Source organism: Folsomia candida, unplaced genomic scaffold, assembly GCF_002217175.1.
Source record: "Folsomia candida strain VU population unplaced genomic scaffold, ASM221717v1 Fcan01_Sc027, whole genome shotgun sequence".
NCBI classification, from domain to species: Eukaryota; Metazoa; Arthropoda; class Collembola; order Entomobryomorpha; family Isotomidae; genus Folsomia; species Folsomia candida.
Window position 1 is genome coordinate 2059785 of NW_019091219.1, and position 17038 is coordinate 2076822.

A 17038-nucleotide genomic window follows, 5' to 3' on the forward strand; every position below is an offset into this window, starting at 1 on the left:
GCCATAAGAAGGAGGTCTAATGTCTGCTAGATATTTTTCCATTTTAAAATTCCTACGTGTCCCAGATGGGAAGAAGGGTCCTAAAAAAGCTTTAGTTTAGTACATAACGTATTTTATGAAGGTTCACCTGAGTCAGTGTTCGCACCACAACTATGCAAAAAGTGGTGATAAATAAATCGCAGTTACATAAAGATAAATGATAGTTAACTGAATGAATTTAACAAGTAGATGAGTCAGACATGGTGTTTGGTGGTCGGCATGCCATAAATAAATTACAAATGGAATAACTATCTACAAAATCCGGGGACCAGTTTGTTACATACATAAATCTGATGTCTGTTTTTGGGGACGTGCATAAACTGCGAAAGGCAAGAGGGGTCTGAGTTCTGGTATGTCTGCCTATCTCATGACGCTTGGTGGTGAAGGGAGTAGAAAAAAATTGCGTCACGTTTGTTGTAAAAGTTCCCGGTGGGATGACTGAAAGAGGTTTTAATGGAGAAATAAATCTCCACAAGAACCCATGGACAGTTTGGCACATTTAATATAAAAGTTGCACTCTGCTCTGGTTGTAGCGAAATCCAGATAAACTCATGAGTAGTTGTGTCATCATGTTCATGTGTAGTTGCATTGCCCGCGCAACCTGTGAGGACAATTGGGTGCAATGCATTGTACACAAGAGAGATAAGTAGGTGTTGCATTTTATAAGATGGGAGTGAAATTTGTGAATCTCTCTTGTGGAAACCCATGTCCCTGGGAGGTGGCTCCGCAGCACTCTACTTTGTGGGATCAAGTGGGAACTGGTCTGCTGATGATGATGTCATTTTATTGCGAACAGGATCAGTCGTGTGTAATACGCTTGTGGAAAAACTTCAGCATTCTATATGTGCAAAATATTTTGCGCAATCTACAAAAAATTCGAGGTAGTCAAAGGCGTGTTAATTTTTTAGTGTAAATTTGTGACTTATTATCATCCTAATTTACTGGTACGTTAACCGGGTATCAAATTTACGTCTTGTCCTGCCCTGTAATTTGCTGACTACCCGTCACGTTGTGTAATTAACCTAGGTCTGTCCGTGCCGTATACAAGGTGCAGGTAAATATTTTTTCGTGGAATATTTGCATATCTTTCCCGATTTCGGGTAGGGAGTGAGAAAAAGAAAATCCGTGAATTTATGAGCAATTAAATATACATAACTATAAGCCAAGATGGTAAAGTTTTACGGTGTATGCTTGATTTTACTTGGATCTTCAATCTGTTTGGGACACACGGCTGAACAAATTTATGGATTGAAGGTTGTGACCCTTGCAAAGGTAAGGGCAAATTTTTACGTTAGCTACAGCAGTAACTCATCAATTAAATTTATTGTTTCCTGTGGTGGAAGATATTTTAACCTAATAATTTTTGTTCGTATATACAGAATAAATTTTTACTCAAAGTCCAAGATAATGGAGGAAAGGATAAGATTTTATCTTTTTAAAAAAGTTTGGAATTTTGGAATGAAGCATCGAATGAAAATAAAGTTGCTGTTTACATGTTCTCGAGGGGGTTTAGGGAAATTTTTGAAAAAATAAGTTTGGGAAAACCTTATTTCTAAATTTAATAGATAGGAAAATAGGTATATTTTAGGGAAGATTTTAGGGAATTTTATAAATTACGGAATGTTAGGAGATTATCGCACCATAATGCGATATAGGTGTAGAGTGTAGAAGTCATGATTATCTGTAATTCGTCCGTGTAAATTTTGGTATAAAGTATGACCCTCATTTGGGCGAGGTCAACAACCAAAAGATTTCAAATTATTAATTTTCATTTTAGTCCGGTGTAGCAACATAGAAAACCTTATTTTAACGGTGTGGGACAAGATTTTTATGTAATTTAATCCCTACAGCTTCTCCAGAAGGATTTTGGTGCATCGGATTCGCTCGACTTGATCACTAAGACGCAATCTTTCTTTAATTCGGGGGACATCTTGATCAACCAGTTTTCCAAGGGAGACGCCGACCTCGCGCTGAATGGATTGGAGTCATTGGTGAAACATCAATATTTCAAGGAAACTAGTGTAAAATCGGGTAATTTGTGTTTTAAATTTTCAATGAGTAGCTTTTGGAAAAATGATGATACCGAAGATTAAAATGGAAATTTGAAAATACTGAATTATTTATTATACTGCTGTTTTTTATAGGATTTGAAAAATTAGCGGAGGTGGGAACTAATGCGGGGCAATATGTGACGAAATTTGGATACGAAGCTGTCACCACGGTATTAAAAATGTTCTTGAAATATGCTTCTGCTCAAGTAGGGAACGCTTGTCTAGGATACTCCGCGTATCACTTGGTAAATGGAGGATACAGACTTTGGAACATTTATCAACTTCACGGGGAAATTAGTCAGGTCCAAGAACGGTATTTGGAACTGGAAGAGGAAATTCAAATATTCATTAAAGACGCGGAAACCTATGTAGATAAGGTGGCCGAGTTTCAAGATCGTTTTAGCAACTTAAAAAAGGCCGCCAACTTTGAGGATGACGAGCAGAGTGGTATCAGGAGAATTTTAACAGACGCTGGGGCCGAGTTGAGGAAACGATATGACGTTTTGGAGAAACAAATTGGTATGTATGAACATCGTGTCCATGAAATTTTTTTGTACAAGGGAGATTTTTTATGGAATTTTTGGAGAAGACAAATTTTCTGCTGAGCAATTAGTTAATGGACAGCAATTTAAACTCATTTGTCAAGCCATTTATGGATCACCCTGTATAAATTTGGACAGATTTGTGAAAATTAAAGAAAGTTGTTTTCTTCTCCAATTTTATTGTTTGTGTTTACAGATGAATTAACCAAAGACATTAAAAAGACTAGGGAGGCCGTCCATGACGAAAAGGATAAAGGGGTCGGTGTCGCGACAGTCGTTGGCTTGGGAGCTGTCGGGGCGGCGAATTATTTTGGATACGTGACAATTACAGCTATCAATCCCATCGCGGGTGCAGTAATTGTCGGTGGGGCTATTGGGGTTAACGTCTACAATTATTGGTGGTCGTCCAACACGTCACATGAGAAGGACGATTTGCTTGCCAAAATGCTGGAGAATTTGACCAAACTAAGGAAGGAGATGGACACTGCGATCAAATTAGTTCGCGAAGCAAACGCCAGGATTGATCTGGGCTACGGGTATGATTACAAGAAGGGGTTGAAATCCCTTTTTTAAAGGTGGTAACTAATTGAGGAAGTTTTACGTAGTGCAATAGAATCGGATTGTCCTATGTGGTATAACTTTGAAGGAAATCGTGAATAAAAATTATTGCCTTTATTCATTTATACAACTTACTTATTTAGCTTAGGACGAGAGTCATTAGTAATGACTCATTACAGGGGTCATGCTATTTTATTTTTTTCATTCAAAACCAGCTTTTTGCAAGACAACCTATGTATACCTTCTCCGGATTGCTAAATTTCTCGCATTTCTTTCAAAAAGGGCTATGCACAAAGTTAAACTGCATTTAATTCATGCCGTATTTTTTTCATGCGATACCCAGGATTTCAATGATTTCCTATAAAATACCGTTTGCAAAAATCTTCCACTTTGAAAAGCTACTTTATGCAAATCCTGTTCACACGAGTATGTGATGTACCAACGAGGAAATACAAATAATTGGTGGTAGATTATGTATGTATTATGTAAATATTCATCCTAAAGTAAATTACCACTTGGACCTGAAAAATAATTGGAGATTTTGCGAGGGTGACCGAAGGTCACCTGAAGCAAAATCATAATTATTTGAGTCTTCTTGAAATGAAGACATCACTGTAGTAGTTGATCCCATAGCCAATGTGGAGCGACGTTCCCTATGATTTAAAGCGCATGCTCAAGAAAATAATCCTTGCTCCCACCACCACCACCATCCATCCATCATTGTTTTAAAGTAATACGAATCACCATATTTTACATAAAGACAAGGGGGTGGGTTGGAGGGCAGTGATGTCTTCATTTCAAGAAGACTCAAATAATTATGATTTTGCTTCAGGTGACCTTCGGTCACCCTCGCAAAATCTCCAATTATATCTCATCTTCTCTCCATTCAACATCACTGTAGTTGTTCAAAGCAAATATGGAGATGAGTACAGCTCAGTAAAATAACTAGTTAATTACGTAATAAATTACATGAGTTTATTGCCAATCAATTATAACAAATAAGTTAACTAGATTGATCTAATATCGCTTTTGCGAAACTATCTCTATTGTCTATCGGCCTATTGTAAAATTTTGCAAACATTTTTGACCTACCACTCCAGCCCACACGCTGGAAAATTGTATCTGTATTAATTCCTTTGACAAAAGCTTTGGAAGTGGCTGCATGTCTGAAGCTATGACCCGAAAACGTGGAAATATCTACATTAGCTAGTTTTAATACATTACATAACCATCGACTAAGTGTTTGACTTGTTACAACTGCATACGGTTTTAGAAAAGATATAAATAGATAATCACAATTATTACGTAACAATGCTGTTTTTAAAATATACAATTTTAATGTTTCAACGGGACACAAATTTTTGTTGCTAAATGTTGGAAGAATTAGCACTGGATTTAGATTAGTTATTTTTGTTGTTTTCAATATTGCGTCCAATTTAATTTGGACATTGTCCCCCCAAATAATATTACTAATTTTAATTGACCTCAAAGTCTGCACTCGTTGAGCTGTGGTTAAGGCTAGAATTGACGCTAGTTTAAATGACAATTGCTTTAATGTAATAATTTCTGGATCCCATGATTCTAATAAATTTAATACTAAATTTGAATCCCATGTAATTGAATATTTAGAGGAGGGAGGCTGTATTTTATATATTCCCTTCATAAACCTTACGACAAGTTTATTATCACCAATTTCCTTGTCATGTACTAAACCAAACACTGTAGATAAAGCTGATCTTGCTGTATTGATTGAATTATAACCTAGACCTGAATCATATAACTTGGATAAAAATGCTAAATAATTTGAAATGTTGTAATCCCAAACATTCAGATTTTTCTCTTTGCAAAAAAGGAAGTATCTTTGTAGAGAAGACTCATATTGCTTCCACGTGTTCTTTGAACAAGAGTTTTTAATTACTACGATAGCTTCGGGCTCCAAATTTAGACGAGTGAAGGATTGCTGGATAATTCTGCGGCCATCAATGTTACTGTACGACTTAACTTGTGAGGCCTGTATGAGTAAGGACAAAATAGGAGATCATTATCAGGTTCAAAAAATAGTATCTTATTTGAGTTTACTAGTTTTAAATACAAAGGATACCATGGCTGAGTAGGCCAATTTGGTGCAGCCACAACACCTTTTGAACCTTCATCGCAAATTTTTTGCAATACTCTTGTTAAAAGCTTGAAAGGCGGAAACGCATAAAAGTATGTTTCCCATGGCTTTGTGAAGGGATCTACCCATTCACATTCGGGGTTAGGAAACCAGGATACATATTTCTTACACCTTCGAGTTTGGTACGAAGCAAATAAATCTATTTCGGGTGTGCGAAAGCTATTGCAAATTTTTTGAAAGTATATGTCACCTAACATAAAATCAAACGAGTCAGTTTTTTCACGAGATAAACTATCTGCGATTACATTCGATTTTGTATTAATGTATGATGCAAAAAGTACAATATTTCTTTCTTCACACCATTGCCAAATTTGTTTCGCTATTGTATGTATATCAGATGCTCTGCAGCCACCAAACTTGTTTATGTATGAGATTGCTGTGGTGTTATCCATCCTACATAATATGTTGGAATTTCTAACGTCAGCTAGTGATTTTAATCCATAAAATAATGCCAAAATTTCTAGCTCATTAATATGTCTCTCCTTTTCTTTATGTGACCACTGATACCAATCCAAAACATGCTTCCGTTTTTCTAAAAAGGACCATGCCCCTTTTGCAGATTTTCCATTACACGCGGCTCCCCAGCCAGTTAATAACCCATCAGTTGTAATAACTAGTTTATAATTCATATTTCCAATTGGTCTCGATGCAGCTGGCACGTTTTTTATCCACCACGAAATATCATTTTTTGCCTCATTCGATAACTCAATATTTCCATTATAGTGGCCAAACTGTCTGAGGGCGACTGTTTTCTCAAATTCTAACTGACGAGTATATAATTGACCGTACTGCACGGCTGGACACGCGGAGATAAAGAGACCAACTAATTCTGCTACATCTTGAATTGAAACCAACTGTCGGTTAACAATATGGCCTGCCTTCTCTATCACTTTTTTAACTTTGGAATCTGGCAACGAAATTTGCATTGTTTCAGAATTAAGTAAAAAACCTAGAAATTTAACAGTTCTCTTAGGTTCCAGCTCTGACTTTTCAGTGTTAATATCCAATCGTAATTTTTTATAAAGAGACATAGTGGTTTGGACATTTACTTTGCATTCATCAAACGTATCACCTATTAAGAGACAATCATCTAAATAAGAAACGTTAGTAAATAATTTTGCTCGAATATGTCCCATGACTGGTTTCATAATTTTTGTATATAACCAGGGAATTACAGACAATCCAAACGGTGCACATGTATAATGATAGAGAGTTCCTTTCCATCTAAATTTAAGATACTTTTGTGAATTAGCATGAATGGGTATAATGTAATACGCATCTTTTTGATCAATAATAGCCATATAATTATTTTTTCTAATCAACGTAGTGGCACTTCTAATATCCTCCATTTTAAAATGAGGAGCCTGAATAAATCTATTTAATTTCTTTAAATTAATTACAAATCTACGACTACCGTCTGGTTTTGGAACCGTGAAAACCGTAGATAAATACTGACCTTCTTCCTCTGCCGATATTTTAATTGCTCCCTTAACTAACAAATCTTTAATTGAGCTATCAATGTAATTAGTTTCTATCTCTGACATTTTTGGAAAAACTGGCTCGGAGTCTTGTTTGGGCAATGTAGTAAATTCTAAATTATATCCTTTAATAGTATTTAAAATAAATTTGTCATTCGTGATTTTCTCCCACTCTCTAACATAGAATTTTAAATGACCTGCCTTATTTTTACTGGGTTCTGGTTCTACTTCTGATATCGGGGATATTGTTGATACTGCTGACTTGAGCGTTGTTGGAATCTTCCCCCTCGATATGCCCCTGGATTCCCTCGGCGAGGATACGGCTGAGAGAATGGGCGACGGAAGTTTAAAGATTGTTGTGGTGTTCTGGCGTAATTATAGGGCTTGTATCGGTTTTGATGAGTCGGCATTGATTTTCATACCACATTAGAGACAGCTTTTGATGCCTTCAGAGCCTCATTGAGGTCATTGCCAAAAAGAAACTCAGTACCCGATACCTTCATTCAAATGTAAGGGAATAATTCAAACTTCTAGACGGAAATGCCAATTGTCTACTAAATATAAAAATATGTGTGTACCTGTGTCGAGCAAATTGCACTGTATTCGGGATTAATAAACCTTTTTACATCTGACTTTCGCCTAGCACTGATATTCTGTAATTGGTCTCCTAGGAGGTTTGCTGTGTCGATAGCAATTTTCAAAATGCTAGTCCTGGTTGCATTTGGTACATCATTGCTTACAACCTCATGAGCAATTCTTGTGAGCCCAACCAGTCCTTGAGTCAAACTTTGTTGGATTTGCTGATATTTTATATCTGCCATTTTGGACGGAGTCGGTAAATGATTCCAAATCTCGGCATTAATTTTTGGGACCTGGAACTGCTTGCAGTTGGATGGAATCTTTAGCTTTTCTTTCATATTTAAAGAAGAGTCTTTCGAAAGAGGCCGCATGGCTGTTTTAACAAATCCCTCTGCTATTTGAGACTTTACTTCCGGTCCGTATTCAATGGTGCCTTCGACATCCTTTAAAAGTTCATTCAAGTCGTTTTCCTCATTAATATCTAACAGATAACGCTGAGTTAAAGACACTTACAATATATGACATTGTATCTACCATAACCAACCTGCTGATGTGTCACTTTCATTGTTGAACTGCTCAACAAACATATCGGACTCTTTATTCTGATCATGATGATCTTCGTCATCTTCATCACTGAGGGTAGTTGAACATTGGTCAGGAAAGTAAGTTTTTCTACTTCCGGATTGTCCTAATAGTTGTTTTATTTGTGCCTCTTGGGCTGCCAATTTCTCTCTAATTCTATCGAACTCTTCATCTTTGGAAGTCGATTTATCGCTCTCGTCACTCATTTCTAGTGAAACAAAATTACATAAATTAGTGGGCCACTCAGGATCACCACCTTCCCGTACCCCTGTAGGGTTGCTCCGGGTTTATAAGTATTTAACTAATTGGCATTATTATTTTTATTCATTGGATGATATTACAGATATTTTTGGAAATTTTTTTCAGATTCTTTCACTTAATATTTAGTTTTCTCCTCCAACCCCCTTGAATAATTCGTGAAATAGCTTACCTCTTTACGTGTTGAATCCGGTGGTGAGAGGAAATAACTTGTTAAATTGATATTGGACAAAAAATTTCCTAAACTTGGAGATGAAAAAAGGCGAACGTCTACTTCACACTGCTATGAAAAAAACAATGATGGATGGATGGTGGTGGTGGTGGGAGCAAGGATTATTTTCTTGAGCATGCGCTTTAAATCATAGGGAACGTCGCTCCACATTGGCTATGGGATCAACTACTACAGTGATGTTGAATGGAGAGAAGATGAGATATAACAAACAAATATATTGATATGGATAAAGAATTGGAACATAAAGACGCAAAACTTAGCAGTTCGTATATATGGATGCACTTTGATTATTTTGTCCAGTACAAAACCATATTTACCACAAATGTTTGGTTTTGATACGCGTTTCAAGGAACTATGTTGTTTATTTGTACATCAATTTTGTTTTCAGAATATCGGATTCAACCGTAGTTAGAAAGTTTGCTGCACAGTCTCTTTATTTATGTTTTTATTTCAAACGGGAAATGCCAATGTTAACCCGTGATATTTTGCGTCTCCTTCCTGAATCTCAACGGATTGACTCTTACTTATTGACGTCGCCGCGTCGGTGTCTGAGGTGCGGCGGCATGCAATTGGCGGCATGGAGCTCTGGTACTTACGTATTTTTAAGCAAACATGTTTGCGTCATGTAAGAAATATATGTACTTTAGTTTTGAAGTACATGGATATGTACGTATTTATGTAAATTTTAAAAAAATAATCGCTTTATGACCTCAGTTGCGTTTCTCCTAAATATTTGGAGATATAATTCATATCTAAGTCTTCGTGTATGTCGAATATTGACGGAGTATGGGCTTGAGTTATTTGAAATAACTTATTTCACGTGGCGACAAACATAGTTTAAGTTGAATGTGTAAACATACTTATTACACAAATTGTTTTCTATAGAACAAGGGTTCTCATGCCGCATGAGTCATGCGTGCAGGTAATGAAGGAAATACACCTATGTACATGTGATGACGGTGTGTCCATACGACAGGATGCCAGTTTTTACGAAGGTAATGTAAGGTTAACTATGCATAATTTGAATTGTATTATTCTTATTACGTATTTCCTGACGCGTGAGTTTAACGTGTTTTGGTCAAACAAAGTATTACATATACCCGGGGATGGGTACAATTAAATAAATTACGACTACCTCCCACTCCTTTGTATGTTTATGTATCTATATATGTACATGTAGGTTACATATATATGTACTTTTGAATATACCGAGGTTTGAAATGTGTGCCTTGGGAAGTTGTTGGTTTGCCTAAAGCTCTGTGCACAAGGTTTATTTAATAAGTTCTTCCATTTATCGTGAATGGGGAAACTTGTGTCTGCATTTATGTATCTTCCCCTATCGTGTGATTGCGTATGTAGAAATATAGCAAACCACCAAAGTAAAAATTCTAAGATATAATTTACTCTTTCAATGTTGGGGCACGGTCGTATAACGCCATAAGTTTATTTCGTTTCAAGTGAAGCATCTGCAAAATTGAAATAATTTTTCGACTCTTTTCTTTGAAGATGAATATATTTAATTCCATTCCATCGTTTGTTGCCGCCCTTGCAACATTTTTGTCACCACTTTGTGTGGGTGGTGCAGCCACGGAGCAATCCCCAAAGATTGACCTGTTTACACAGGGCGTCCGAATTAAGGTCACCGACTACTTTGTCCCATTCATCAACTGCACAACGATGGTCTTCGCGCGAGACAAGTGGTCTACCGAAACCAACTCACCTAAACATGGACCAATAATTTCACTTGGATATGACACCAATATCAGCTTGGTAACGGGAAAGATGATTCAGGAAAAGTTTTCTGTCGCACAAAGACGCAATAAGGCAGCGTATTGTTGGACAACGGTTACTATTCTCCCCGAAGAAACCGGGATGTTTAAAGGGAACGAGTATTTTAAATTTGTTGGTCAATCCTCTTTCATTGACAAAGCTTGGAGATCACACTACTTCATTCTAATGACGGGTGTCGTGAACGATATTAAGCTTGATAACTGGATGGACTTACAGATTTTCGATTATTTTGGTTTAATTGAGCTTATCGTGGTGGACATAGATCAACACCCTAGTTCTTTGCTTCAATATAAATACTATAATATGTATTTTAACTGCGGTATACCATTAATAAATGAATTAAGGAAGTATATTGGGGTTCACGCGATTGAAATGGAGCAGTCCGCTGCTTGGCATCATATTGAGTGTTCACAAGATAATTGTTTTGACAGCTTTACGCAACTGGGTAAAAAATTGTCTCTGCGGGGAAAGTATTTCTGGACTGTAGAACAACTTTCTCTTGCAAACATTGCCATACTTCGTGATCCGGTTGATCAGATGGCTGACAAGAGTAAGCCGTCTACGCGTCACATCTATAAGAATTTAGCTGATGCCACCTCATTTCATCAATTCCTCTCCTTTGTGATTTTGCAAGACGTGCTTATTTACGGCTTTGTAGGCAAAATGCCATACCACTATTTTCGAGACATGTGGCGCCTGAGCGGGTTCCCCACGGGTGGTTATGATTTCGTCATCCATGACGTTAAAACATACAGCTTCGTTTCTTGTTACGGAGTAAAGCTGAATTCTACAATGTTAGACGCGTTAAGTAGTCCATTTGATGATACAAGTTGGGCATATCTGGGGATATGCTTTGTTACGGTGGCTTTACTGCTTATTTCAATACTTAGAAGATGTTCATCTAATGCAATTCTCCTAGTTCTCGGGATATCGCTAGAAAACTCTGTTTCCCTGTCCCATTTTGAGACAAAATTTAGGCGCAAGAGATATTCCATGGTCGGAGTACACAGTCTTTTCGCAATCTGGACTATTTTGGTAGGAACTGTGTTCACGAATTGGTATAAAACTTTGTTCACTATGGAAATGATTGTTCCAACGGTTTATAAATCAACTTGGACAAGTTTGATGGAGGTGGAAGGGATTCGAATATTTATGCCGTTCTTCTTATTGACTGGAAACGCTGTTGAAGCATATACTGCTGACTTTTACCGCTATTTCTTTTTCTACTATCAACTCCTTGGTATTTCTTATCATATAAGCTTCAATGGAAAACAAGATAAAGATAGGAAAATTGCAACAAACTTATTTAGGAGACTGCAACCCCATTTTGGAATGGATGATAATATCAACGTCGTTCGAAATGGGACGTTTATATCAACTGTTGGTTTTCATGAATTGCCGGTCTATAACAGAAGTACTTTGGAGGATTTCCCGATCCAGCCGGTGCTGTATGATGGCGAGGACAGTTACAGGGTTATTTAACTTGCGGAAAGGTGGCGTTGATAGATACAAAAGAGAATATCGCAAAAATTACGAATTTCTTAAATGACCATCACCAAACGGCGACGTATGTCAAAGTGGACGGCGAGTCATTCTTTACCGAAAGAAGGCCCGACATTAGAGGATGGGGAATGCCCCCGATTAGAAGTGATTACGTGAAGAAGCGATTAAAACGACTAATCTCGTCGGGAATTGTGACCCACCTGAAAGACATGTATAACATGTGGAGGCCTCCAAAATTATTGGGATATTCTGCAAATTCGACAGTTCCGAGTGTTAAGGCGGTTTCTCGATTAGACTTTAGTTCAAAGGTCGCAACGGGTTTTTATCTTTGTGGATGTGGCTTGATTATTTCTATTTTTGTCCTAATAGTGGAGATTTTCAAATATAAATACTACCAGATGCATAATTTTGTAAATGCATATAATTAATTTTAAAAAGTTTATATTGAAACATTTCTTCAACTTGTCATAGCGGATACACTGATAAATGCTATGATAACCACACTGATAAATACGTACACATAAATTTTGCAAATAAAAACGTACTTGTATTTAACGTTTTTTGTGCTTAATGTACACTGGAAAACATTTCATCTTTTTTTGTGTGTCATCTATCTATAGGGGTGCCAATAATTGAAGTGTCAGTGGTTTAATGACTGTAAAAAATTATCGACTTAATGAAGACCAATGAAATTTTTAGGTCTTGTAGACGTACATATATGTTGGGTAGTTAATTTTACCCGTTTGCAGTAAATACACCCCATTCCGTCCCATGGACCTAGGAGTTTTCCGGAGGGACGCCATTTAGGCTTCGCCACTCTTTCCCGCAACTCTTTTAGTCAGTCCTTTTATAACCTGAGAAAATCCTCGGAAATTTTTGGGTTTATTTTGTCAATTGCAATATTCTCTCGTGACTAATGCCTAAAATAATTCAATTGCTCTCTCGTACACTACGTTTGGGACGTTATCTTTTTTTCGCACAAAATCAACTTTTTTGTCCCGAAGAGCGTCGATCATAATCCTGGCATAATGGGATGTTGGGGTGTCCGACCAAAACAACACGTCCTTGATTTTGATTGAGGTGATCAACCTCTGCATGACGCATTCTTTAAGGTACCGCTTAGAAATCATGTCGTCGTGGTACTGAGTGGTTTTGAAACCTGTCAATTTTCATCCAGCGAAGGACAAGTTAGACGCTTTGTAAAATATGTCAACTTTCGACGAAGTTTATATTTTGTTTGTATATTTTTTTATTAGTGCATGAGTAGGACTACACGTCATTAGGATTTCGGGATCCACAGCACCGTAGTTTTCGCCATCTACGACGATTTCTGTGGTCGTATTTTGCTTGCGAATTTTTTCACAAATTTTCTGTCAGTTGGGTTTGGCATGAGTTTTTATTCTTAGTTATATTTTTAAGCAAATTTTGCTCCATATATCTTGAAGCCCAACTTATTGGTTCAATATGGCGATCATGCGATTTCGATATTCCTAACTTGGATGCCACAACGCCACTAGAAGTGATAGGGTTTTTGGTGGACGCGTTACCCAAGCCCTTCACTTGCTTCGAGGACCCTAGCTCGATAGGATGACCGAATTTTTTCTTGAAATTAACGTACCCTCATTCCCAGATATGTCCAGTGCACGACTAATTGCTCTACGATGGATTCATTCGAAGAGAAATTGATGATGCATTTTTTTCTGGTAACGAAATGACATATTTTCATGCGAGTGGCGAACTCGATTTCCAACTTGTTTTGACTTTTGGGCTACCATTTCTGAATGGATTGAGATAACGAGAAATGGTTTTCTGATTCATAATGCTAACTAAATATCACTTTGGACACGTAATTTTTCAAAAGTTAAAAATACCCACGAACAAAGATATACCTACTCCGTGGTAACCGTGACACCTCAATTATTGTCACCTCCTTAGTCTTCATTAAGTCTGGTGTGTCAAACTTAGTCGATTTTTATGGTTTTTAGAATTTTTTGTTAAATATATTATGGCGCAAATTGAGAAAATTGGTATTCTACGTATCCCTTCACTGGGGCGAAACTGTTGGTCTGATCTTCACCAAATTTGGAGGGAACATTTATCTGCGATATGGAAGGATCGTTTTTCGTTTTATGTCGCTAAGCTCATACGTTCCTTGGACACAGGGCTTTCCATAAGTAATTGTGGGACCTATTTTGCAACACTACTAATGGTGAGAGGACATTATAAGACCACCCCAAGAACACAAAAAATTACCTTAAATACGATTTCTGTGAATATCCTTAATTTGCTCAATTTGTTTGCATGTACCTGGGCAACTGTCCGACAACGTTTTTTCCACGCCAAAAATACCCTTAGGCGCATTTCAGGGGAGAATTTCCTTCATTCCGCTTGCAAAAGTGTCCAGAACCCTTCAAAAGTGGTAGGACTTTTTTTAAACATTTTTTGTTTCAAGTGACCAAATCCGAAGAAGTCCATGGGAGATATGTCAGGTGACTTGACCTGGATCAGGGTATTTTTGAGAATTTTTGTGCCTCTCCTGGCCTCAAGGTCTTCTGCGTATTGTTTGGTATAACGGGCGGTATGAGATGACGCTTTGTCGTGGTGTGTATACATTTTGTCGTAGTCGGAGGGGTAGAGATTTTGCAATTTTTCTTCCAAAAGTGGTTTTGTCACATCACTTACACATATGGCAAAATTAATCTTTGTGTTTGGGGGGACCTTGATTAAATCGAGGACACCACGACCTGTTACATATAGCGCCCACAACCATAATCTTCTCAAAAAACTTTTATCTCTTAGGGCAGACAAACTTCTCAGCTTCCTCCTGGCTTTAGGTGTAACATATTTTCCTAGTCCTGTTACATTCTTGGAGACAATAACATGCTTCGTCTATTGTGACAAAAAATTCGGGTTTATCACCTGCCAAGTGGTCCCCATACAGGCGCCTAGAGAAGGTACTCCGATTTGGCTTGTGGGAGTCTTTTAGAAGGTGGGTGGACCTCTTCCGGTGGATTTTGTTTCAATTTTTGTTTTTATTATGTAGCTGACATATCGATGTTTCAATTTGACCATGTTTGCTATGCATATTTGACCAGGCAGATTTTCTTTTGATGTTAAACGATTAATCTTCTGGATTACCGTTTTTGAGGCATTTTGGGGAGGATCAGTTTTTGGAGGAATGGGAAGTCCAGCGTTCTTATGGTTTCTTCTATTTGGTAGGCCATGTATTATATTATGAATTGCAGTCTTCAATAACTTAATATCACTGCACTGAAGACGTTTTTGGATGTCACTTTGGGTGGAACCACCCCTGGAAAGTATTATTCTCAACTTCCGGATTTATTTTGGGACCCGTTTATGGAAAGAATTTGTTGAAATTTTTAGTACTTCGCGCTCATGAATTCAGGTACTCGTGCTCAAAAATTCAAAATCCTCGGACTCGCGGTTATCAAGATATGTCCGGGGCTACGTGGTCTTATAATGTCCTCTAACCTTTTGTACACATGACTTCGACAATATGTCGAAATTAAGGTGAACGTATGACTGTAGCCAAATGAAACTAAAAACGATCCTTGTGCTATTTGCAGCCCCGTAGCGACTATGGACATAAGTGGATAGAAGAATCCAGGCCGTACCGCGAGGTAGGCCGTACCGGGCCCGCGGTCTTCACTAGATAAGATTGAAAAATCTCAAACCCTGAAAAGTTTTAAAAATAAAGCACTCAAAGAAAATTATTAGCTTCCCATCCTCAATTTCAAAATTCACTTATCTCTTCAAAAGTTTATTGAATTAAAGTGCAACTTGTAAATACCATATTTACAAAAATAGAATTTTCTATAGGAGACGCGACTTCAAATTCTATTGTCGCATATTCAGTAGAAATGGAGAATTTTTTTAAACTCCAAAAAAAGACACCTACATATGTAAATAAAATACGGGCGTGTGCAAGATAGAAAAAAAAATATCCACAACTTTTTTAACTACTACACACATGCATACATATATAGGGTTGAACATGTGCAAACTATACTTTTCATGCGAATTGCGAACTTAAGGAAAAGGACTCTTTGTTTAATACGCTATATATTTTTTTTCTATTTAATCTCTTCTTAATAAGAAGTGTTTATTTGTTTTTTCTCATCAAAACACAGACTTTCTAACGTTCATATTCAAAAGTAGGCAAATGTTGCCTACTTTTCGCCCATATTAAACCTTACTGGATCAAAAGTATCCGTCGGTACGACCATATCCCGCAGATTTCATTATACCTTCATGTTGGGCTGCTAACTCGTGAATCTTTATAACAATGTCACGAAGACTACATTCGGCAATAATGCACGCACTATAGGCATTTAGAGCGAGTGCAGCCTCAACGGATCCGGAAAATTGGTCAAAGAAGGTTTTTAACTCCTCGATTTCCTTTCCAGTCACCTGCGCTACCAAGCTTTCCCCACCCACTTCTTTCATTCGCTCGAGAGCTTGTCCCTTGAAGAGAGACGTGTTAATGTCGTGAGACATTTTTACATTTGCACGTGTCAACTTGAGTGTTTCTAATATTTTTTCATGAACCTCTTTGGGTAACATGATTCTTGAAACGGCCTGAGATGAAAAAATATATTTTAACCCTTCCTAACGTGACCTTTTATGAATTAAATCAGCGTTGTTGTGGGAGGAATTAATTTTAGCAAAGTGGTTGTTGCGGACGACATTACCACCAAGGCCATAGTTGTTGCGGAAATAGAAATAATTTATAAAAATCTTGCACCGGAATTATTTTTATCACGAAATCACGTATCTGCGGGAGCATTTTGTATAATATTTTTATGTTTTTTTAATGGGCACATGTATAGTTTCCTTTATACATAAAGCTTAAATAAAAATGAATATGTAGGTGAATTTAACTTCATAATTAAATATAGATTATCAACAACAACTATTCAAATCAATTTGAACAAAAACCAGGCAGAAATTAACATTAATGACTATTGATTTGCAGTAAAAATTCGAATGGTTCTAATACTAAAATTCTAATTGATATTTTTTCTAGTATGGTAGATTTCGAAACAAGGTACGACACAAAGAGGAACTTTACAAGATGAGCACTGATAAACGGTCTCCTTTGTCTTCTCCTTGCTCGAAGCACAAACTCTGCATTTCCGGCTCCCGTGCCTTTTCCCTGACGTAGGTGGGTTAAATGATGGAAAATGACGTCCAGAAAGTCGAGAGGGATTCTGAGCCAATTGCGACGA

The 17038-nt window shown here is 37.2% G+C and overlaps 1 protein-coding gene across 2 annotated transcripts; it reads left to right on the forward strand.

Moving 5' to 3' along the window:
* Positions 1 to 848: 848 nt before the first annotated feature.
* LOC110859634 lies at positions 849 to 3307 on the forward strand. 2 transcript variants are annotated; one of them, XM_035859635.1, is made up of 5 exons: positions 849 to 983; positions 1066 to 1311; positions 1890 to 2070; positions 2184 to 2609; positions 2829 to 3307. In XM_035859635.1, exons 2-5 carry the CDS (start codon positions 1207 to 1209, stop codon positions 3203 to 3205), a joined length of 1089 nt encoding a protein of 362 aa, XP_035715528.1. In that variant the 5' UTR covers positions 849 to 983; positions 1066 to 1206; the 3' UTR covers positions 3206 to 3307. The 2 variants fall into 2 exon arrangements, with proteins under 2 accessions (XP_035715528.1, XP_021964291.1); XM_022108599.2 differs by having other exon boundaries at positions 849 to 1311.
* The last annotated feature ends 13731 nt before the right edge of the window (positions 3308 to 17038 follow it).

Coding starts and splice junctions, on each gene's coding strand:
- LOC110859634 (XM_022108599.2), top strand. CDS start 1,207: ATGGTAAAGTTTTACGGTGTATGCTTGATTTTACTTGGATCTTCAATC. Junction 2,071..2,183: donor GGAAACTAGTGTAAAATCGG/GTAATTTGTGTT, acceptor TGTTTTTTATAG/GATTTGAAAAATTAGCGGAG. Junction 2,610..2,828: donor CGTTTTGGAGAAACAAATTG/GTATGTATGAAC, acceptor TTGTGTTTACAG/ATGAATTAACCAAAGACATT.